The 23,186-nt window shown below is 35.0% G+C and overlaps 1 protein-coding gene across 1 annotated transcript; it reads right to left on the bottom strand.

The window, feature by feature from the left end:
• Positions 1-9,388: 9,388 nt before the first annotated feature.
• Positions 9,389-15,317, bottom strand: LOC117617423 (probable disease resistance protein At4g27220). The gene is made up of 4 exons (XM_034346784.1): positions 12,456-15,317; positions 11,033-11,941; positions 10,123-10,706; positions 9,389-9,628 (listed from the first exon to the last, which is right to left on the bottom strand). The coding sequence occupies exons 1-4, from the start codon at positions 15,315-15,317 to the stop codon at positions 9,619-9,621; spliced, it is 4,365 nt and encodes a 1,454-aa protein (XP_034202675.1). The 3' UTR covers positions 9,389-9,618.
• Between the last annotated feature and the right edge of the window lie 7,869 nt (positions 15,318-23,186).

The following is a 23,186-nucleotide window of genomic DNA, read 5'->3' as shown; positions in this document are numbered from 1 at the left end:
ATCAAAATAGATGTTTCTTTCGATAGGTTACCACTGAAATCGTTACCTTGTTTCAGTGGTGGTCCACCGAATTTGTTTCCGTTTTTCAGTGGCTATCCACCGAATGTATTTTTGTTTTTCAGTAGTAGTTCATCGAATTTGTTTCAGTTTTTCAGTGGTAGTCCACCGAATTTGTTTCCATTTTTCAGTGGTAGTTTACTGAATTCGTTTATTGTTTCAGTGATCATGTACCAAATTCGTCACTGAGTTTGTACTTAATATTTTTTTTAGATGTGAAGAGGACTCATAGAGGTACTACTGAGGCTTCATCATCTCGACCTAATAGACAACATCCCACAACCTCAACTTTGATACATAAAGCAGCATGGTTAGCCCCTCAAAAGGACTAGCCTTAGCATGGTCTCCCAAATCACTTTGGGGATACTACAGAGGTTGAAGATGTAGCTGCTAGTCATGATAGTAATGTTGACACAGAGGCTGAAGATGTAGCTGCTACTCATGTTGAGCTAGATGCCGAGCCTATTGACCTATCTCAAGTAGGTCCCATTGATCCATCTTTACTTACGAGTTTTAAAACTCACATAGCAGCTGCATTACGGTCTACTATGACATATCAATGTTGTCATGGTTAACTGACTTGCTAGCATGCATTTATTAGAACTCATGGAACTTTTATTATTTTGATTAGTTATTGCGTGTTTGTATTAGAATTCATGAAACTTTGGAACTTTAGAACTCATTCTAAACTTGAAAAATGCCAAAATTAAAATAAAATCATACCTTATTTGAAGCCTCTTTAGCTTCAGTCTCACCCTTCTTTAATAAATACAAGATATGTTTTCACCAATATAAGTGTATAAATCTCGTTAGGGTTGTAGAAACAAGATGGTTTGAGAAAAAAGTCTAACTAAGGTTGTAGGAATATATGTGGGGTGTAGTAAGCAAATTTAATTTTTATTTTAAATGTTTTTTGTCCTTAACGGTTATTGTGTACAAGAGTAAAATAGGTTATTCATATTTAAAATTAATATAGGCTGCAAATAGCAAATAATGGGGTGCCAATAAAATCACATTTTTTTTAATATTCCATACACACTCGAGTAAAATCAAATGAATTTTCTCGTGTGGAGCTATGTATACAAATGGTCTATTTAACGTCACCTTGGGACTAAAAATTCTCAAGGCTAGCCCTGCACTTCTACTCCAAAAGCATGCTTACAAAAAAAATCATAACCAAAATAAAAAAATAAAAAAAATGAAGGATTAAAACATTTGTTTACAAAATATGAAGGTGGGGTGGCGTTCATTGTAATTAGGTTTATTTTTTAAAATTTTTGTTATTTTTATCAATGGAAAAATTTATTAGATAAACTTCCACAATATAATTAAAGACATCAACATGATATCTAAAACACTAATCTCAAGAAACCAAAAACAACAAAGGAGACAAAAGTTTCACTAAAATTACTAAATCACATTACCGCAAGTAATAATTTCAAATAAGCCCACAACCGAACATAAATTGAAACCCTAAAACAATCAGAGAGCCTAAATAACCCTACTACGTGAAAATGAAGGCCCAAATATTCAATATTGTATATTACATGTGACAGGACCCGCCCTGTATTCCTCCTTGAAATCCATGACGAACCCTGCTTCCCGTCCGACATCTAACCTATGACAGACCCACTTTACTAAAAGGCCATTTAACCCAAATTTAAACGGATATACCATTTGACTTTTTCTGAAATTTCGGCAGTCTCCCCTCTAATTGAAACAATTCCCAAATTACAGTATCTGCCAACAAATACATAAATAATCCCAATTTTCAACATGCACAAGTTAAAAGCACACATAACCGTTAAGGCTATTGAAATGGTCCTCATGCCCTCTACCCAAACTCAAACGAGCAAATAGAGCAACTAAAGATTTAAGTTTACAACTCGGGAAAAAGGAAAGTAGCGAATTACACTACGAGCTTATAGAACGAACAACGATGATGCCTCAACATAGAGGTCTCGACCTCAGATATCTAGAACCTAGGGGGTGCAAAACAGAAAATATGAGTGGACAAAAACGAAGCTTTAAACATAACTTATATTCAACATAAATAACCCCCACCGTTTTATGAAATACTGTCAAAACATTATGCAACAAAGTTTTTTTTGTATACTACACATATACTAACCAATACTCACAAATATTTTAATCCTTAACTTTGTACCTTAGCATACCACAATGAAAACCAATCTTTAATACTTCCTCAATTTCTTGAAAAACATTGTAGACTCAAACATTTAATCCTTATTATGAAATATAAGCATCAAACTCAAAATTCCTTTTTTTTTTTTTTTTGGTAACTATACCGTTGCAAAAAAATACAATATGCACATAAATTCCCAAATATTCAATCTCAATTTCGAACTTCATTTTAAATGGTCATACCTGTGTAGTGTAGTTTCAATGCACATGCTCAAGAGATCTAAACCTGGAAAGTATCTCCATAAATATACCAGTATACATATACATATACACACCTGAACTCAACACATCATAATCATGCATCGATGGAAACAATCTAGCCGGAGGATCGTTTGACTAGCTCACAGGGTATCAACATTTCACCCGACGATTAGGGATGAGTTGTCCAACCGGAGGACTACTGCTCCACAGGACACACCTCGAAATCCTACATCGCCTGTGTGGGCAATCCAAACCAAGTCCTATGCACACAAATCGCCCGTCAAGGGCCTATGACACACCTCGTCAAGGGTGCCTGGATCTTAACCCACATGCTAGCATCCTTCATCGAACATGTGGGCCCACATGCCGGAATCCTACATCGGCCCGTGTGGTAAAGTAACCAGTAACCAGTGACCAATATCCACCCACACGCCGACATCCTTCATCGCACATGTAGGTAAAGTATCTGTATCCAAGTAATAGTATCTGAGTAACAGTATCTAGGTACAGTATCCGAGTAACAGTATCCACCCACACGCCGGCATCCTTCATTGCACGTGTGAGTAAGGAATCAGTATCCAAAGGGAGGTACATATAATGGCATGTAACCCATAACCAATATATATAATATAATACTCTCCCAAAATTCAATTTCCAAAAAACATATCCAAAATCAAATTCTAAAATTCTCAAAAACCAAATCCAAACACATCCCGATAATATCATAGTTAAAACAATAATGTTCAATATACAAAATTCAAAACTTAACCAATATAACCAACACCGAAAGTCTCATAAGACAATGATAAACAAATATCCAAATAAACCAAACCCCTTGTTCAAATTTTATAAACAAACCCAATATCACCCAATCCCAAAATCACCAAAGTCTGAAACCCAAAACCATATACTTTTGTAATAATTAAAATAAAAATAATATTAAAATAATAATCCCTTGAAATCCCATGTCACATTGTAAAAACCAAGATTAACTCGATAATAAAATCTCATGTTAACCCAAAATAACCAAATTTCCAATTAAATTACATTTATGCAAGCAATTCCATATTTGAAAAGTAATGCTCATTTAAAAACAAATGTCCATTCACAACAATTCCAATGGCTTAATCCTAATAGGGCTGTTCCTTTGGAGTATGCAAAGCATGAGTACCAAGATCAACGAAATCGGTGGTCGGAGTCGCTAGAAAACACCCAAAAACCGTCGGCGGCAAATGAGGGTTTTTGGGCTCGGTTTCAGTCCAAAATCGCGGCTATTCTTGAATAATCGAAGGTGGAAATTGGCATAGACATGAAGAACCCAATTTGCCAAGGAAGAATTCCTAGTGGCCGAGAATTTCTAGCAGTTGAAGAATTCCTAGCGGCTGAAGAATTCCTAACGGCCGAGAATTCTTAGTGGGAGGAGAATTCCAAGCGGCCGAGAATTCCTAGCGGCCGAGAATTCCTAGCGACCAAAGAATTTCTAGCAGCCGAAGTGCTTTCTCAAAAAAGTGGCCGGGGTCTTTTCTTCAAAGGCCATGGTGCCTTTTCAAAATTGTGGCTGAGGTGTTTTCTTCAAAGGCCGTGGTGCCTTCTCAAAAATATGGACGGGCACTTCCCTTCGCAAAAGTGGTTGAGCATATCCTTGCCAAAGTAGCCTGGCATATCCTTACAAAAGTGGCCGAATGCTTCCTTCTCAAAAAGTTGGGCCGGGCACTCCTTGAATACCTTGGTCGACCACTCCTCTTACAAAAAGTTGGGCTAGGGCGAATTTTCTCCTTACGCACCTTGGCGCCCTTCTCTTAACACTTGGGCAAGCAAAGTCGAGCCGAGGGAGTTGAAGTTTGACGGGAGGTATGTCCACCGAGTTCCCAATATTCGAATATTTGAATATAGTCCAACGTAGGGCCAGGCCCAACATCCAAATATTTGGAGCTCCCATACCATCCACCTTGGTGGATGGTTAGCAGATGGTTAGCCAACTCTAGAATTCTAAAAACTCAAGGGGCACGAGGTTCCACCAGATGTCAAGACGAAATCTCGGAGGTCAAGGCCCAAGACATGGATTCACGCCCAAGATTTCCAGATGTCAATGTGCATGTGATGGAGGCCTCACAAGGAACAAATTAAGGAGATTGATGACAGTTCAGCATATTCAAAAACATGAGAGAATCAAGCAATCATAATATTTCCACCAATGTGATCCCACGAATTCAAGGGGCTTTAAAAGGAAAGAGTTTTAAAAGAGTTGACATTTGGCCATTCCATGGCCAACCCATGGGCTGATGGAAGCCCTATATAAACCTCACCAAACGAAGGCAGAAGACACACAACATCAGACAAACAAATTTATCTTTCGTCTCGCACTTTTCTTTTCCTAGACTTAAGATTTTACTTTTCAAGCACCTAGTGTAGTGAGTTCTTCCTTTTTCTAGTATAAGTTTATATCTTTCGTGTCATTTAAATTCTTGTTCAATTTATATTTCTTGTCATTTACATTCAAGTTTATTTCGATTGCTTTACCTTTCATTGTTATTGCACTTCAATTAAGTTTAATTTCAAGTTTTTATTTTATTTTATCGTTCTTATCGTTCTTGCTTTATTTATCGCTTTGATTTATTTTATTGCATTTCAATTATCGTCTTTACGTTTATATGCACATTTAATTTAATTGCATAATTTTTACTTAAAACCCTTAAAATCACAAAATCATCCGTACAAAACCTAACCATCCTCGAGCCCGAGGAAGTGAAAGAATCTAGGCCAAGAGGAGGTTCCTTGCTTGGCCGATCAATCGTTTGATAAGAAGTTAGAAGCACAATACATCCATCTACTCACATTCCATTCGAGCTCAAATTCGGGGCTTGGTGGTGGCACGCCCCACACTCCAAAGAAGAATGACCAAAAGTTCCTTCGGTCAGCCGTCTCAACCGAAAAGAGGGAAATAGAAAGTGTGCACCAAAGACTCTCTAAATCCTATTTGAGAGAAAAATAAGATGTTCATACCCTTGGAGCGAATCTTGAAACCAAGACTGGTGTTCAAGTAGAGGGAGTGGTCCCTTTGTTGTTGGCTCTCCCTTTGATGTTGACTCCCTACCTTGTAGCTCTCCAAATAGGTACAAAGAAATGCACCTCCCCAAAGCTCTTCACTAAGGATTGAATGCGACGAGAGAATGAGTAGACAACAAGTGAAGAGTTAGGGAAAGAGAGCTTGATGTTTTCTCTCTTACAATTTCACCAACTTGAAAAACCCCTAGGATGATAGGATTCCATAGCTACACACTTATAAGATAAAAAATGTCACAAGAGTGACAAAAATGCCCCCAAACCCTAGTATAGCCACGCACCCCCCTTTATGTGTCATCTTTTGCTATCTTGGTTCAACATATTAATCTTATAATGTGTCACATATGTGTCTAAGTTCATATGGTCAAAACCCTTTTGAATTTTCAAGTCATATGGAACCTTTAATTGAATAATTAAATTAATCTAATCAATTTAATTACTCTACTGGCTTGACTAATTCAATTACTCGCTTGTCTAACGAGTGTTGGCCCCGGTCATCCTCAGTTGACTGTGTTAAGTGTCGGGTCAACCGTTTCACCTTTGATCTTTGACTTTTGACTTTGACCTTTGACTTTCACATTGACTTTGACCAAGTCACAAAGTCATTCATTCTCTTCATAATTTCCCAATCAATTCCTTTTTGGTATGCGATCTTATAGGTTCTAATTAGCGAGGTGTGGGTAAGAATGATTCACTCTGAATCAAGTGTGAATTGTATCCCTTCATACAATTCTCCCTATTGGCAAATGCTTATTATAATTAGTCCTTACAGGGCTTCCACAAGCTATGAGTGACACCTAGCAGTATGTCATGGCTACCTAAGTTAAAAAGAATTCATTTAGAGAACCTAGTCAGTTTATGATTATAATGCAATTCGATCCTTCTCTAATTCAATACTCTATGTCATATTCTCGGGATATGGTAAACTTATGTCAAAATCCCTAATATGACATCTCTAAATTATATGATTCAATTTGATGAAATTGCAAACGTTCTTGTTTCAATTTCCATCCAATACTTTGGCCAAAGATTCATGCTTTAGAGTATTCTCCCTTCTTACTAAGAGCAGGGAATCATTGTTGTACATTCACTTGTCTCTGTGTACAGCCTGAGAATCTTGAGGAACACATTTAAGTCACATAATTTTGGTACAACCGTATAGTGCTCTCAAAGAGAAGACAATATGTCTCAGGTCTAAAGATTAATTTGCATTATCACAACTTAGAATTCTTTGTTTGACCCTTGTGAGTAAGACTTCCATACAGGAATTCTAGAGTTGATCGCGTTCAATGGACTATATCTTCTATAGAGCACCTACACATCTATCTCAGTGTCTCTACACGAATGACTTGAGACTAGTCATCCTCCCAATTGAGCAGACATAATGTGTACTAGCCTCTGCGGGTCATCATTGTCCAATTGTTGATCCTATGACCATGAACATTTTACGATACGATATTTATATGTATGGAAAGATCTCGTGCATATAACTTCTTTAGACCACTTTCCATTTATATCTTAATCCATGGACTTGTTACTTTGTGTATGTTATGTATCAAAGCAACGTTCTTGCCCCTTACTCTTAATTGTTAGTGAATATATTGTTTTGATGGCATATGCATTCAAAAAAACTAGTTTCAACTATCCAACCATCAAACTTGTTTGTTTATACTTCGAGATCATATACGCCAAAAATCGGAAAAAATAAACATTCAGAGATCAAGTAATGGGACAAAACTTTTCGATGGTTATAATGAAAAATCACTATTTAACGGTTATTTTAACTCCGATTTTGATGATTTTTTACAGCTACACTTCTTGACCCTATATGAATACAATGAACTAATTCGATCGTCAATTCAAAATATATATTTTCTAACAAAAACCCAATCCGAACAACAATAATATATTTTTCTAACAAAAATCCGATCCGATCTAAAATAATAAATTTAAAGCTACTTAATAAATATATATATCGTTTAATTTCTTAAGTGTTATGCATACAAAATAAAAAATAAAAAAAAATTGGTTTAGGTGACAAAATATTTGGATTACGTCATGCAAATATTTTAAAAAATAATTTTTTTATTTAATTTATTTTTATAAGGACTTTGCGCGACTAAGTCTACTTTTCGTCGCGCAAAGTCACTTTGAGCGACGAATTATTTTTCGTCGTGCAAGACTTTGAGCGATGATGTATTGTCGTCGCGCGAAGTGACTTTGCACGACGAATTATTTTTCGTCGCGCAAAATTTGGTCGCTCAAGACTTTGAGTTACGAAGTTTCAAGTTTCGTCGCGCAAAGTGACTTTGAGCGACGAATAGTTTTTCGTCGCGCAAAATTTGGTCGCGCGAGGGGTTTTTTTTTACTAGTGGAGGTATTTCCTTTTGCCTTTGTGATTGTATATGGTGAAACTGTAGACAATTGGAGATGGTTTCTTCAAAGGATATCGGATGTCTTGCTAGATTTTTTTTACATATAAAATGGTATTAAAATGTTTTTTTTTTTTTTTGGGTATAAAATGTTCTTAACAATGGTTTTTTGTATGAAATGGTATTAACAATGGGTTTTTGTATGAAATCGTATTAACAATATTCTGTTTGTATGAAATGGTATTAACAATGTCTTTTTGTATGAAATGGTATTAGTAATGGTTATTTATTTATTTATATGAAATGGTATTAACAATTTTTTTTTTTGTATGAAATGGTATTAACAATGTGTTTCTATGAAATGGTATTAACAATGTAATTCTATGATATGGTATTAACAATGCACTTCTATGACATGGTTTGCAGAAGTTCGATGGAGAAGGAAGGGTCGTGGGGACATGCCCTTGGTTTTCGTGTTTTTTTTTTAAAAAAAAAATACTTAAGTTTGGGTTTTTGAAAAAAAATTTGATTTCGGCTTGTTTTGGTTCTTTTTGTGATTTTTGTATTGGGCTTCTTTTAAGTTAGTTAGTGGCAGTCATGTAATTTATAAAAAATTCAACACTCATTTTGTATGTAGTAATGATTTTTGGGTATGTTTCTAAAGTGCATTTCTTGTAGGGTTTTTTTTTATAATTTCAACTCCTATTTTGGGTATATTACTAAAGCTCCCAAAAAAGTATTGCACATGGGGTGGCACCACAATGTAAAAGTGGGCCAAATTCTCCTCCCGTCCGCAAGTGCACCCGGGTTCGATTCATGTAGGAGACAATCTTAAGGCAACCCAATATATTACTCCCCCCTCCCCCTCCCCCCTAACAAATGGCCAAAAAAAGATCATATGGAGCTATATATACAAATGGTATATTTCCAACGTCGCCTTGGGACTAAAACTTCTCCGGGCTGGCCCCGAACTACTCCAAAAATATGCTTACAAAAAATTTGTAAGAAAAAAAATGAAGGATTAAAACGTTTGTTTACAAAATATTAAGGTGGGGTGGCGTTAATTGTAGTTTAGCTTATTTTAATTTTTTTTATTTTTATCAATGAAAAACTTTATTTATTAGATAAACTTTTATAGTATAATTAAAGATATCAACATGATATCTAAAGCACCAATCTCAAAAAACAACAACAACAAAAAAAAAAAAAAAAGAAGACAAAAGCTGCACTAAAATTACTAACTCACATTACCGCAAGTAATACTTCCAAATAAGCCCACAACCGAACATAAATCAAAAGCCTAAAGCAATCCAAGAGCCTAAATAAACCCTACTACACGAAAATGAAGGCCCCAATATTCAATACTGTACATTACACGGATCTTTCTATTAAGAACTTTGGTTTATACATCCACTTGGTCCAAATTAAACAATAATTATCATGTTCATAATTCAAATACCAAGATTCAATATTGTAATTACATCTGATAAGGAAGGTCCAAATATATCCATTTTATTCAATACAACTAAAGAGCAAATATAATAACTAAATTATGTGATGTTATGATGCAATTGCAGGATTTGAAGAACATTAACATGGGACATGCATAATCAGTGATAAAAGCGACGGTGTCTGATAAGAACGAAGTTGGTATGTCATGGTATATTATAGATGTGCACCGCAACATATCATGTAGTCTTGTCCCCAGCTTCTTGGCTTCTCATGAAATTCTTCTCAAAGATTATGCAAAAGAAAGAATAAAAAATTAATATCTGTGATTAAAATAGAAAGTGCATGTAATGGATATTATCTATAATAATGTAATGGCTACTGCTACTGGACAAATATTATTTCATAGGAATGAGCCTAAAAGTTACGTTCTGACCATATAAGTAAATAAGTCAATTAGTGTAATTTTTAGAATATTGAGTTACATAGGGTAGTATAATGTTTAAGAACACAGAGATTAGGAATTAGGGGCGTACGGCTTCTCTGTGACAATTAGAGAAAAATTATGGTAAATTATTCTCTAAAGCTTAAACAATTGTAAATCCTCAAAAGAATATATATATTTTTTTTAATCTAAAAAAAAAAAAGTGGAGATGAACTAATGACATAAGAAAGATAAGGCAAATAAAAATAAAGAACATCGCTAATTCATGAAAATATCTTCTACTGATTTTATAGTGACCGATCAGAGTGCTTGGTTGAATTGAAAACATACCTTCTTTTCTCTCCACGTTGACGCTTCATAGACACATGTCGGCTGCTTATGCATATAGACTCAGGAGCAAACGCTTTTAATTTTGGACACTCATCAACTTTGACTTTCTCCAAGGCTGGCCACTTCAAAGTATAAGCTTCAGAGCAGAAAGATTCAAGTTCGGGTAAACGCCGAAGTACGATGGAATTCACGTGCGGAAATGTCAATTCATCCTCAATACTTTCTCCTCCTCCTTCTGCCTCTCCAACAATTTTCTCCATCGCACTACAACTGGAAACTTCTACTGTCTCAAGGCGGGTAAGAAGTTTGGCTATGTGCGGTGAAAACAAGTATCTTAAATTGTGACAGACAATTACTTCGAGTAATCTGAGGTTTCCAAAGCCTGAGCTAACTTGTAAACCCTTTTCCCATATGTGGCTTAGCATTGGTAAATGCAACAACCTCAACTCCCTCAGCTTATCAAATGCTTGAGTAGAAGGGGTTTCCTGAACCAAAAATATCACTTCCAATAAATCGCACTTGTGTACAAAGAGATATTCTAGATTGTGGGTAGCACTTGAGGTTTGAAGATTTGTCGGCGTTACCTGGAAAAATGATAAAAAAGTAATCGTATATTAATTTGTTAGTGTTTCAATCACAAACATATTGGATATTATCAGAGTCTAGAAATCAAGAACGTCGTTTACCATGACATTCTAGATATTAATAAAACTGTTTGCGAAAATAATGGTGATGATTTCCCAAATTAAAATTAACAAGTGTTTACAATTGTCATGGCCCGTGCTTGGGGCAAGCCCATTTAACTTTACTTTTTTGTTTTATTTTTCTTTTATCTTCAATGACATCTGTACGTAAGACCAATTATAGACACTAAATTGAGAAGCATAGTTTAGAATAATGACATATGTACCTCTCTATTTACAGGGCGGGGCAATATTTGAGTAAAGTTGCGAGTAGATGGACGACTTTGTAAGCAGACTAGTGGCGCACATCCAAATCCAAATCCAGATCCAGATCCAGTTGATGATGCGCAGTCAGATCCTAATTCTTCTCTACCTCTTACATGATCATCACTCAAATTCTCTACAACTGCTGCAGGTAGATTTTTGCTTACTAGTGCAAAACCCAATGTCTTTAATTTGGGGCAAAATGCCACACGCAGAACTCTCGTGGAGGAGGACCATGCAAAAGAATGGGCATCAGGGCAAAATCTCTCGAGGTTTGGCAAGTCGTATAGTGTGATGTTATTAATTAGTTTGGGAAACAAAGTCATCGAGCCACTGCCACCTGTATCTTTCCCTTTTTCATGGATATTGTCCTCTGTGGAAGTAGCTGCCTGTACTATAGTTTCCATATTGTCACATTCAGCTATTTCGACTTCTTCGAGATTCACAAGGAGCTTGTAAATTTCATAAGGGCATAGATATTTTAGACTCCTACATTCTTGAATATGTAAAGATCTTACATTTTGAAAACCTTGGAATCCAGGTTGAACGTTCTTCCACAAATGTTCAACTCCATATAAAAACCACACTTCGAATGTTTGCAATTGAGAAAATGCCGAGTCGTGCCCTTCTAAATCAACTACCACATTGACTTTTGATTCATTGTTTTCTTCTGACCCTTGCATGCTTCTTAAATCAATCAATTCTAATTTCTCTAGATTTGGTAACCATGAAATGCAATTTGAAGGAAATAGTGCCTTACAACTTGCTCCCACTTGTGCCACTTTTGATTTAGATGAGGTCGACCCAGCAACTTGATTGTCATTTCTAGTCTCTTTCATCTTGTTCACACTTTCTTCGTTGGGCTTTAGAATCTGTACATTAATTAATTCTATATAAATAATGAACTTACACATGAGCCAAAAATAAAGAAATACATAAGTAATGAACTTCCATAATTTGTCTTATTTTCAAATTGCCTTAATTATATTCCCACATCCTCTGTCATAAATTTTGAGAAATCCTTTTCCTACCCACTATTTCCCTCAATTACTATTTACCAATAAACATTTTCCCCACCACTCAATATTACCAATAAGCATTTATCTTATTTCCAAATTGCCTTTAAATCACAATATTTTAATTGAGTGGTTAAATGATATTAGATTCAAGTGACCTTTTCAAAGATAATTTTTTTTATTGAATATCTATAAAATAGTTGCAAAAATTTGAAACGCATCTAAAATCTCCAACATACCAATAATGATTAAGTTCAACCCAAATCAACTTCTAGAACTGGAATGACAGTATCAAGCACAACAAAAGCAGCATATTCCAAAGAGTAACAAGTACATAGCATTCAAGCATCAAAAGTGTATACATAAATACCTCATAGCCGGAGTCCTGTTGGTTTCCTGTGTAGAAACCACAGAGCTTTAGTAGACCACAAAGCTTTAAAACAGTTAATCTTGGGAAACTTATCTTGTGAGATGCATTATCATCTTCCATTCTCTCCTTTGATATGATATCTTCCACTTTAGCACAATATTTAACCTTTAAGCTTTGGAGTTGTACCAAGTTTTGTGCTACGGATAGTGAAAATACATATTTTAACTCACGACAACTGTTAATTGCTATGGATCTTAGGTTCATAAAGGAGCGCTTGTCTAGCAGTTTGCCACGACACACAAATTTTAATTTGTGAACATACTCGAAGGTAGCTGACTTTAAGATGGGGAAGGCAGGTTGACCACGAGGAGTCCAATTTATTCCATTCATGAGATACTCTATGTTGTCGTCACACATGATTGATAAAACTTTCAAGTGTTGAAAGCCTCCTTCATCATCTAACTCCTCGATGACATACTTTAAATTGTATGTGTGGTGTAGGCTTAAGTCTTCACATTGCTTCAAGAAGTATCTAACTGCTCCAATCTCCAAATATTCCTTTACATCACCACGAAGCATCAAACTATTTTCGAACAGATAACCAGGCATTCGATTCTTGAAACTCTCTTTTTTGTAAGACCAACTAATATTGATAGATACATGAAATCTTATAGGCTGGCTTTTTAAAAGAAACTCATCATTCCGCAACATCTGAACATCATGGATTTTTATGGCTAAGACATTTAAATGATCAGATAGAGACATCACCTCATCAAGGCTTGCCATACTCGTTTCATCCTTGCTTCCTGTTGCTAGCCCCCAATTGAGAAAGCTTTCTGCCATGTACAACTCTTCTAATCTCCTCAACTTGGATAAGACACCATGAGGAATTTCTTCAAGTCCTTCACAATCTGTTGTATCCAGCATCCTTAACCGATGAAGATGTCCTATTTCTCTAGGCAACTTATTGATTTCAGAGCGAGCAAAGCTGAGGATCTCCAAATTCTCCAATCCTCCAATGACATGGGATATGTCTCCCAATTTGCAATCCTCTAGACACAAGGTATGAAGGTACTTGGGTTCTCCAAGCAGTAGAGATTTTTCCGAGGCCAAATAGCTTGACATATTCACCTCTAAGAAAGCTAAAACCTTGAGTTCTTTCATTCTTTTAAAGTGGTTGGAATATTCTGAACTACTTGAGGAATTTTTCAGTTGCAGAAGCTCAAGTTTGGGGCACTCCAAACCATCAGTAATATTTTCATCCAATTTAACATCAATTAATGAAATTGCACTGCAATGTTCTTGGTTTGTAACTTTTTGTACCCCTGGTCGTCCTCCACCTCCACCTTCAGCATCAAATGATCTTACCATAAATCTGTGAGGATCTTTTGAGGCAATTGATATAGCAACATCACGAACTATGTCATGCATTTTGATACATTCTTCCTTTTCACTATCCAGCAACAAATACCTTCTTTTTAGTTGTCCAACGAAAGAATGCACTTTGTTTCTTACATCTTCGGCTGTGTTGGTGTTTCTGAAAGTTGCTCGACCCAACCCATACCTCACCAAATACTCAATCGGAACATCATAATCTTCTGGAAATAAGCAACAAAGTAAAAAGCATGACTTGACTTCATCACTATCCAATTTATCATAACTCAATTTTATGCAAGAATAAACCTCAGGTTCCATTCCAGGGATGTTTTCAGGGAGGGAATTTTTCAGTTCTTGCAAGGCAGTATTCCATTCATGCTTGCCATTACTCGGTAGAAGCGCTTTCCCAACAGTTATGATAGCAATGGGTAAACCTTTGCATTCATCAACAATCAATTTTGCAACATGAGACAAATCAGGATTATTGTCCAAGGATTCACCTACAGTCGCCCTGAAAAGCTCCCATGCTTCTTCTTTATTTAAGGCTTGGACTCCAAAAATGTCATCTTTACAACCCATTACTTTACAAACTTCTTCATTTCGAGATGTCAACAAAATTTTGCACCCTTCATGATCACCAAAAGGGATTCCTACATCCTGTAATTTAAGCTCTGACCATACATCATCCAATATAATCAGGATTCTTTTAGATTCACTTTCCTGCTTGATTCTCTCATGTAGCCTTCGTGCTCTTATAGATTCACTTTCCTCGACCAATTTCATATCTAGTGACTCTGCAATTTCAGTTTGAATTTTCCCAATGTTTACAGTTGCGGATACAGTTGACATCACAACATCATCAAACAGCTTATTTGTTCCTTGTAATCTCTTGATGATTTCTTTGATTTCTCTCACCATTGTGGTTTTACCCACACCTCCCATCCCGCAAATCCCAATTATTCTTGTCTTTTCATTCCTCAAAGCACTAAGCACATCATTCATGACATCTTTTCTGGATTCAAAACCCTTAAAACCTTCACTAGAGATTGTTGATCCTAGCTGTTGCAGCGGTGCAGGATTGGCAACATTATTACTCAATCCTTCGTCTAGTTTGAGATCAAGGACACGCTGAGCAATCTTCTTCGCTTTCCTACTCAGATAATACCGTGATTTCAAACTTGGGCACAATCCATACAAACATCGCCTTTGCGTGTTGACTTCGTTTTCAAGCTCTTGAACTTCACTAAATATTTTGTTTACATCCTTCAGCCAGCTCTGAACTTGATCTTTGATGGTTGCACCATTCCTTTTTGCAGCATCCACAGATCTTTGCACATCATTTTTCTTGTCATCAAGCTTTTTAAGCGCATCTTTTAGACTTTCTATGTTGGAATCATAGTAAATTAGAAACCCGAGTTGTCTCCCAATTAGTACCATTGGTTCTTCAACCATTTTAGATGCAGTTGAAATACAAATTTCTTCCATTTTTAGTTGCCTTTGGAATTCTCAAAGGAAAAAATGCAAGCGGTTTAACACCTACAATTTTAATTATGAAAAAGTCAAAGGTAAACCAATCAAAAACTTAACCAAACAAATCTCATAGCAATTCCGACTTGAACACTCTTCCTCCTTCCCCACCAAAAAATTTCAAGACACCCAACAATTACAGCCAAACCCACCGCCCGTGTGTGTGTGTATATATATATATATCTCTCTCTCTCTCTCTCTCTTACTTCTCTTTCTCAATTCCTATTTTGACAAACACGTTTGCCAAACAAATGGGGTCTCAATCCTCCTACTTTCGATCTTTTTGGCGCTTCAAATCTAGATCCATAAGCTTAGGATTTGGGTATTTTCCTGATTTTTTTTAAGTTTTTTTTTTAAAAACCTTTTGAATTAGAGTTAACACCGTTAGAGTTCGAGTTAAACAATGGAATACGTGTCAAGCAAATAGGGAAAGGACGTAGGGGACACCAAATTTAAGGACTGCAGATTCGCTCTTGCTATGGAGATATCAGCCATATGCGTAGGAACATAGAACAAAATGTGGATAATTTCGCCGATATTTCCGCGAAATTATTGTTTTTTTGAGGCAGCGATATTTTAGCACATTTCCATATATATATAGTCAATTTATCGATAATTTCTTCGATAATTTCGCCAATATTTCAGTAACGATATTTTCGTTCAAGTTGCAGCTTTAAATGGACAATATATCGCGATATAAACTTTCAAAATTAAACTCAGCCTTCAGATGAACCCCTCAGTGTCCGAAATTCAGCCTTTCTCTATCTCTCAACTCAGAAAAAAAAAAAAAAAAAGCTGAAAGAGGAGAGAGAGAGAAGGGAAGAAGAGGGAAAAAAAAATTATGGGGTGGGTTTTTTTGTTTTGCTATTTTGGATTGTGATGAAGCGAGAGAGAAGAGGGAAGAGGAAGCAGGGAAAGAGACGGAGAGATAGAAGAAGAAAGAAAAAAAAGAAGAAAAAAGCAGATAGAGGAGAGCGAGAGAGAGAAAGGAAGAAGAGGGAAAAAAGGTATGGAGTGGGTCTTTATGTTTTACTGTTTTGGATTGTGATAGAGGAGAGAGAAGAGGGAAGATGAAGAAGAGAAAGAGACGGAGAGATAGAAGAAGAAAGGGAGAGAGAGAGAGAGAGAGAGAGAGAGAGAGAGAGAGAGAGAGTGGGAGTGTGAAACCGAAGAGGAAGAAGAGGAATAAATAAAAAAAATAAAAAGGGAGAGATGGGTGAATGCCCAAAAGAGAGAGAGAAGGTAGGTTGCATGTATCTGCAACCTTGGGAAGTTCAAACAAAAAAAAGGAAAAAAAAAACCTTGGGAAGTGGGAGAGAGAGGCAAGGAAACGTGAAAGTAATTGTGAAGTAGGAAATGTGACTTAATTACTTAATATAATTTATTTTTTTCTATTTAATTCATTTAATGTTATTGATTATTTTATTATTCATTATAAGTACTTACATTACTAAATTCTCCTTCAAATTGTTGCTTAATTACTTAAATCTCTATAATCATTTTCATTATTTGCTATTTAATTCTTCCTTGGATAAATTTATTTATGTTCTTAGTTAATTTTCAATCTTCACTATTATTTTTTAAGCATGGTAAAGTGCCTAATTTTCATGAAAAATCAAATTGGTTTACATCTTTAATTATTTTTCAATTTTTGATAAATAATAAATATAAGAACGTGTACCATGTCCAATGAATAACGTGAAATAAATTGTTGCTTAATTACTTAAATTTCTATAATCATTTTCTTTATTTCCTATTTAATTCTTCATTGGATAAATTTATTTATGTTCTTAGTTAATTTTCAATCTTCACTATTATTTTTTAAGCATGGTAAAGTGCCTAATTTTCATGACAAATCAAGTTGGTTTACATCTTTAATTATTTTTCAATTTTTGATAAATTAATAGATATAACAACGTGTACCATGTCCAGTAAATAACGTGAAATAAGGTTACTCATGTATCTTATCATGCAATTTATAAAGTGTAAAATATTGTACTAAAAAATGATAAATAAATTACTAAAGGGTGTTTAATTCTCTTTCATTAATTACTTCAGATTTTCTAAGTCACAGAGTTTGTCAGGTCGCAATATAATCAACTTAAATCACACAAACCCACTATGCAATGCATTTCCTTCCAATTTTTTGTGTCAAAATAATAGATGATTGACTAAATAAACTTCTTCTAAAGTTTCATTAAAAATTTCCATGTATTTATCCCAATTTCTGTGGTTTTTATCCAATTTTTATCGATATCGATATTTTCCCGATATTTCCATCGATATTTCCGTGTTTTTGAACCACCGATGTTTCCGAAACTATCGATATTTAAGACCTTGGGTAGAAATCATATATTCCCATCCATCCTCTCGTAAGGGAGTGGGACACTGATATCTACAACTCAAGTTTTAGAAACTGAACCGCAATTGCGGTATGTGATTTTAGCAACTCGCAGTTACAGCAAACCGCAAATATTTTTTTTTTAAAAATTGCATTTTAGTAGTTAGATGTTGTGTTTTAATTTGGTTGGGTTTAATCTGTTATTAATATGCTTTTGTGTTGTTCCTTTTGTGTTGTGTTGTGTTGTGTTATAGATGGAGTCTAGCCACACCTAATGCCTTTAATCCCCCAAACATAAACCGATACACCCGAAACACAACCTCCACTCCAACTCATAAAGAAGGGCTTCTTCTTATAAAAAAATCCACTCACCACCACCTATACTTGGGTTCTCCATTTGGTTTGTAACTTTAATTAACTTTGAATTTGATTTTTCCTTTGGATTGTAATTTTAATTCATTTTGCGTTGCATTTTCCTTTTGGTTTAACTTTAATTCATTTTGCATTGCTTTTCCTTTTGGTTTCTAACTTTAATTAACTTTGAATTGGATTTTTTTTTAGGTTGTGAATACTTGAGAAGTTGAGGTTGAGGTTGTGAATTTATATATGCTTGAGAAGTTAAGGTTGTGAATTTATTTTTTTTGGTTAAAATATGTTTGAACTCAAAAAGCTTCAAAAAAAGCATCAAACCTAGGCTTAAAAGTATGGAAGATTGAATTTTTATGACACAAAAAGACCACACTTAAAGATCTAAAATTGTCTAATTTAAGCCCAAAAATATTCAAATCGGTTTAAAATGTTAATTCACGGTAACCAATCAATTTTGGGTCAGTCTGCAGTTTCAAAAATCACCTTACCGCAAATAGTCGGTTGGTTTGTGGTTCAGAAAAAAATTCACGGTTACCGAACCGCAACCACCCCTAAGTATTTGTTAGTTTTTTAATATTTTATTTTTCGTTTAAGAATCTTTTCTTAATCTTAAATTGAATTTCACATGTTTTATTAATATTTTATTCTACTTCATTTAATTTTTTTTTTAAAAAAAAAGTGGTCCCTATGTGTAACCATTTCAAAAAATGGCATAACTTGTTGAAATTGAAAACGCGGATATATACTAACATAAAATTAACACATTTTTTTGGGTGAAGCATTCAAAATTCTAGAAAACACCATTCCTTTTTTTAAATATTTTTATTTATCATTATTTCTTTTTCTAGTAATTTAGAAGGTATTGAACCTACACGTATCCTAATTCTTTGTCATTACCTTGCATTCTCTCACCACTTGAGCTAACTTCAATAGTTTCCTAACTTAATTAAGAAAGCAATCTAATATAAATTGGGTGTAGTATCATAAAATGAAATCTCTACATATATATAAAGGAAGAGACCACAGAAACATTAAAAACCCTTCAAATACTCTTGGTTAAGTAATTTTGCTAAACAACTACATTCTTTGGTTTTTCATTTGTTTTCTTGTTTTTAATACATAAACTAATGTATATTTACTCTAAAAGATTCCATCACAGTAAAAAAAACAATGAAGAAGAAGAAACTTAAATTAATGAAGGTGTGAGTGTGTGCCAAGAGGTAGTCGATAAAAAAAATTAAAATTTTCTAAGGAAAACCAACACTCGAGTTAGCAGCAATTTACAGCACTATCCGCAATCTGAATGCTCATTATTGCAAGACTGCAGACATAAAGCCAGAAATATAAAGATGAAACAAAGATATATATTTGTGCTGTGAGATGATAAATAATACAGAAATAGGACAAAATAAAGCTAAGTAGGTTTAGAAGAAGAAAAGCAAGAAAACTTATAGACATGGAACCAAAGAAAGTAAACGGGCTCTTAATCCCCAAAAATACATAAGTTTTCCAGTAAAGTGTCAAGCGAACCACTTGTGTTGTGCTAAGGTGTGAAGGCAAACAACTATTTCAAGACTTACCTAGCTCTCCAATGCAATGTTTTAGCAAACACTGGTGAACTGTTGCGAGAAGCTTGAATGATATAATTAATTATAACCACAAAAGGGACAATATATGAACTGAGAACTCAGAGGAAGTGAATGAGTATGTCACATTCGCTATGTAGAAGAGGTAAAGGATGAGTTTGTGTTAGCTATAAATAAAAAGAGACAAGGAGAAGATGTATAACGAGCATTACTTCAAGAGAAGGTGATGCCATGTTTACAAAGATGGTTTTAGAATATTTAAAAGCAACTCTACCAACCCAATTTCAAGGAATCTTTTTACCAAAAATAAAAAATTTCTAGGATTTCTTTTTGCATTTTGAAGATCCAATACTCGGAACTACTCTAATGTACGATAATATGGATTGAATTTGGGCTGCCACACCGTATTGGTCAATATTTCCTAATGCACATTAACACATGTGAAGGAATTTTCAAATAATTAACATGGATTTTAAGGATATGAGTTACCAAATTTATTAATAAATTACCACTCAATAATAAAGAATGATAAGCGAGAGTATATACCTCCTTAACCTTAACTAACGAGGAAGGCTGGTATAAATACTAGCCCTCTATAACAAGGAAAATAAAAGTGAGGGGATACTTGACGTATTCTCCTTATTGATAATACTAACCCAACTCAAGTATGTCAAATATTTCTTCAAGCAAAGGCGATCCTGCTACACTTTTCTAAAAGATGGTTTTAGAATATTTAAAAGCTAAACCTAAATATTTCCCTGAACATCCAGCTCAAGCATATGCATGCCATGCCCAAGTTTTTGTAGCACATTTTCTTGATTTATCAACTTTAAAGAATATATATATATATATATATATATGACTTGTTTAATTAAATTGACAGTTGATTTTTGGTTAGGAGGTTCATGGGACTTGTCCTCTGAATTTGTTGGACTCTCAGGCAAACCTTTGTTTTATCTCATAATTTTCAACCTGTAACTTTTGACTTATTTGCCTAAGTTCTAAAATTTCCTTCTTGACTACCTTTACTTCTGATTGCAAATCTTGTAGCGTAACTTCCTTCTTTTTATTAAATTTTTCTAAAGTTGTGTTCAAACTTATCTTTTGAGAGGTAGACTGTCTTGGTTCTTCTAGACTGATGACCTTTCTTAACTTTTTCAGATATTCGGATTTTAACTCAGGATTTTCTACTTTGCTAATTAAATCAATTAATAATTCTTCTTGTTCTTCTTGTTTAGTGAGGACATTAACTGACTTAGACTTACAACAATTGTCTTGGCAACCAAATTGTATTTTGGGAGAGCTGGATTGAGAATCCGAGGAATCAAATTCAGGAGTCTTAGTATTACTGTCTATGGTATCATGTTCACTAGACTCGGAACTTCTAAGCTCAAGGACTTTAATTAGTGTGTCTTTTCCCTCGTCTGTGATTTTCAATTGTTTGATTGTGTCTTTTATTTTGCAATTATTAGCGTAGTGACCAAACTTTTGACATTTATAACATTTTACTTTTCTTTTGTCGGTACTTTTCTTAAAGCGACCATTATTATCTTTTCCGTGACTCTTTTTCCAATTTTTCTGAGGGGAAAATTTCTTTTTACTATAAAATTCATTATTGTCATTATTATGTTTGAATGACTGTTTTTGACAAGAATAATGGCGGCTCTTACTAAACTGTCGTTTGTGATGACTAGACTTATCCTTTCTAGACGGTGGAGCTGATATTAGCCCGTATTGTTCACAAAAATTTCCTAACTCATATTTAGCAGAATTTCTTTCAGACCGGATTTGTTTACCGATTTTCATATCAACACACATTCTCATACCAACTTGATTAATTGTGCTAATGATATTACCATGTGTTAAACTACCCCAATCGATATGACCTTGTTCATTACTAAGTGTCGTGCGAATCTTATGGGCAAATAAATTAGGAAGACCATTAACAAATTTTTCTTTCCAAAATGACTGATTACTATCATCTCTCAACATAACTCAGGAAATAAACACATCTTTATACCATCTAAAATCAGACAATTTAGGGCATCGTAGGTTACGAAGTTGATTGTGTATTCTAGTAGTAGTATTACGAGGTGTTCCAATGAAATGCTCGACTATTGTATATAATAAAGTGTTGACTCCATCTTCTATGCCTTGACCTATTTGTTCATCAAAAATAGGGAGACCATCTTCATTGAGTTTGACTGCATGAACTATTTGTTGTTTAGACTCATTAGTTAAATGTTTATCCCACCAAGAACGAAGAGTTCCAGTGAAACCAGTTTCTAATAAAGGCACAATTTCAGACTGCCTGAAACTGTGATTGGTGATATAAATATTGGCAACCATGGACATATGTTGAAGTTTATTTAAGATTTCTTGCTCAGAGAGACCATCAATGTTCCATTCGTATAATTTATCAGAGGACACTGAAAATTGATTTGTGAATTTCTTTCTTCGTATTGAATATCTGGAGGTGTTGACCTTGGATACCAATTTTTTGTGAGACTAGTGGGGCTGACTGTGTTTGTTAATCGCTTTACTTTTGGATTATTTTCTAACTCAAGACTTCTAAATGCATTTTCAATTTTTGAAATATTACTAATTTTTGTTTCCATGCTGGAGGCTGACTCAGATTCAGAGGATTCATCTGAAGTAAGGGGTAACTGGAAAGATCCTAGAACTTTAATACTAGTTTCACTAGTAAAAAAAACCCCTTGCGCGACCAAATTTTGCGCGACGAAAAACTATTCGTCGCACAAAGTCACTTTGCGCGACGAAACAAAAAACTTCGTCGCTCAAAGTATTGCGCGACCAAATTTTGCGCGACGAAAAACAATTCGTAGCGCAAAGTCACTTCGCGCGACAAACTTTTGTGCGACGACAATACATCTTCGCTTAAAGTCTTGCGCGACCAAATTTTGCTCGACGAAAAAACATTCGTCGCGCAAAGTAACTTTGCGCGACAACAATACATCGTCGCTCAAAGTGACTTGGCGCGACGAACTTTTGCGCGACGACAATACATCGTCGCTCAAAGTCTTGCGCGACCAAATTTTGCGGGACGAAGTTATTGTTTCATCGCGCAAAGTAACTTCGCGCGACACACTTTTGCGCGACAGCAATACATCGTCGCTCAAAGTGACTTTGCGCGACGAAACAATAACTTCGTCGCGCAAAGTCCTTATAAAAATAAAAAATATATATATTTTAAAATCTTTGCATGACGTAATCCAAACATTTCGTCACCGAAACTAATTTATTTTTCACTACTACAATTTACTATTTCCACGACGTAAGTTTGCGCGACGAACAAACTTTCGTCGTGCCGTCGCGCAAGAAGCACTTTTGCGACGAAAAAAAAATTCCGTCTCGCATACAACAGAAAACTAGCGCGACAAATAATTTCGTCGCGGAAACAGTCTATGCGCGACGTAAATAAATTTCGTCGTGCAAAGTTGGTAAAAAACACCCCGTCTATTTTGTTGGCGCCAAAATCTTGTGCGACGACAGAGATCGTCGTGCATGACA

The sequence above is a fragment of the Prunus dulcis genome, chromosome 2, assembly GCF_902201215.1.
Source record: "Prunus dulcis chromosome 2, ALMONDv2, whole genome shotgun sequence".
In the NCBI taxonomy this organism is placed as follows: domain Eukaryota; kingdom Viridiplantae; phylum Streptophyta; class Magnoliopsida; order Rosales; family Rosaceae; genus Prunus; species Prunus dulcis.
Note: the sequence above shows the minus strand (reverse complement) of the source record. Positions and strands in the feature narration are given on the sequence as shown.

What these genes read in the sequence shown, in the direction of transcription:
- LOC117617423 (XM_034346784.1), bottom strand. Translation starts at nt 15,317, where the DNA reads ATGGAAGAAATTTGTATTTCAACTGCATCTAAAATGGTTGAAGAACCA. An exon ending in AACAGGACTCCGGCTATGAG is followed by an intron (nt 11,942 to 12,455) that starts GTATTTATGTAT and finishes ATTAATGTACAG; the next exon opens with ATTCTAAAGCCCAACGAAGA. An exon ending in CCCGCCCTGTAAATAGAGAG is followed by an intron (nt 10,707 to 11,032) that starts GTACATATGTCA and finishes TCATTTTTCCAG; the next exon opens with GTAACGCCGACAAATCTTCA.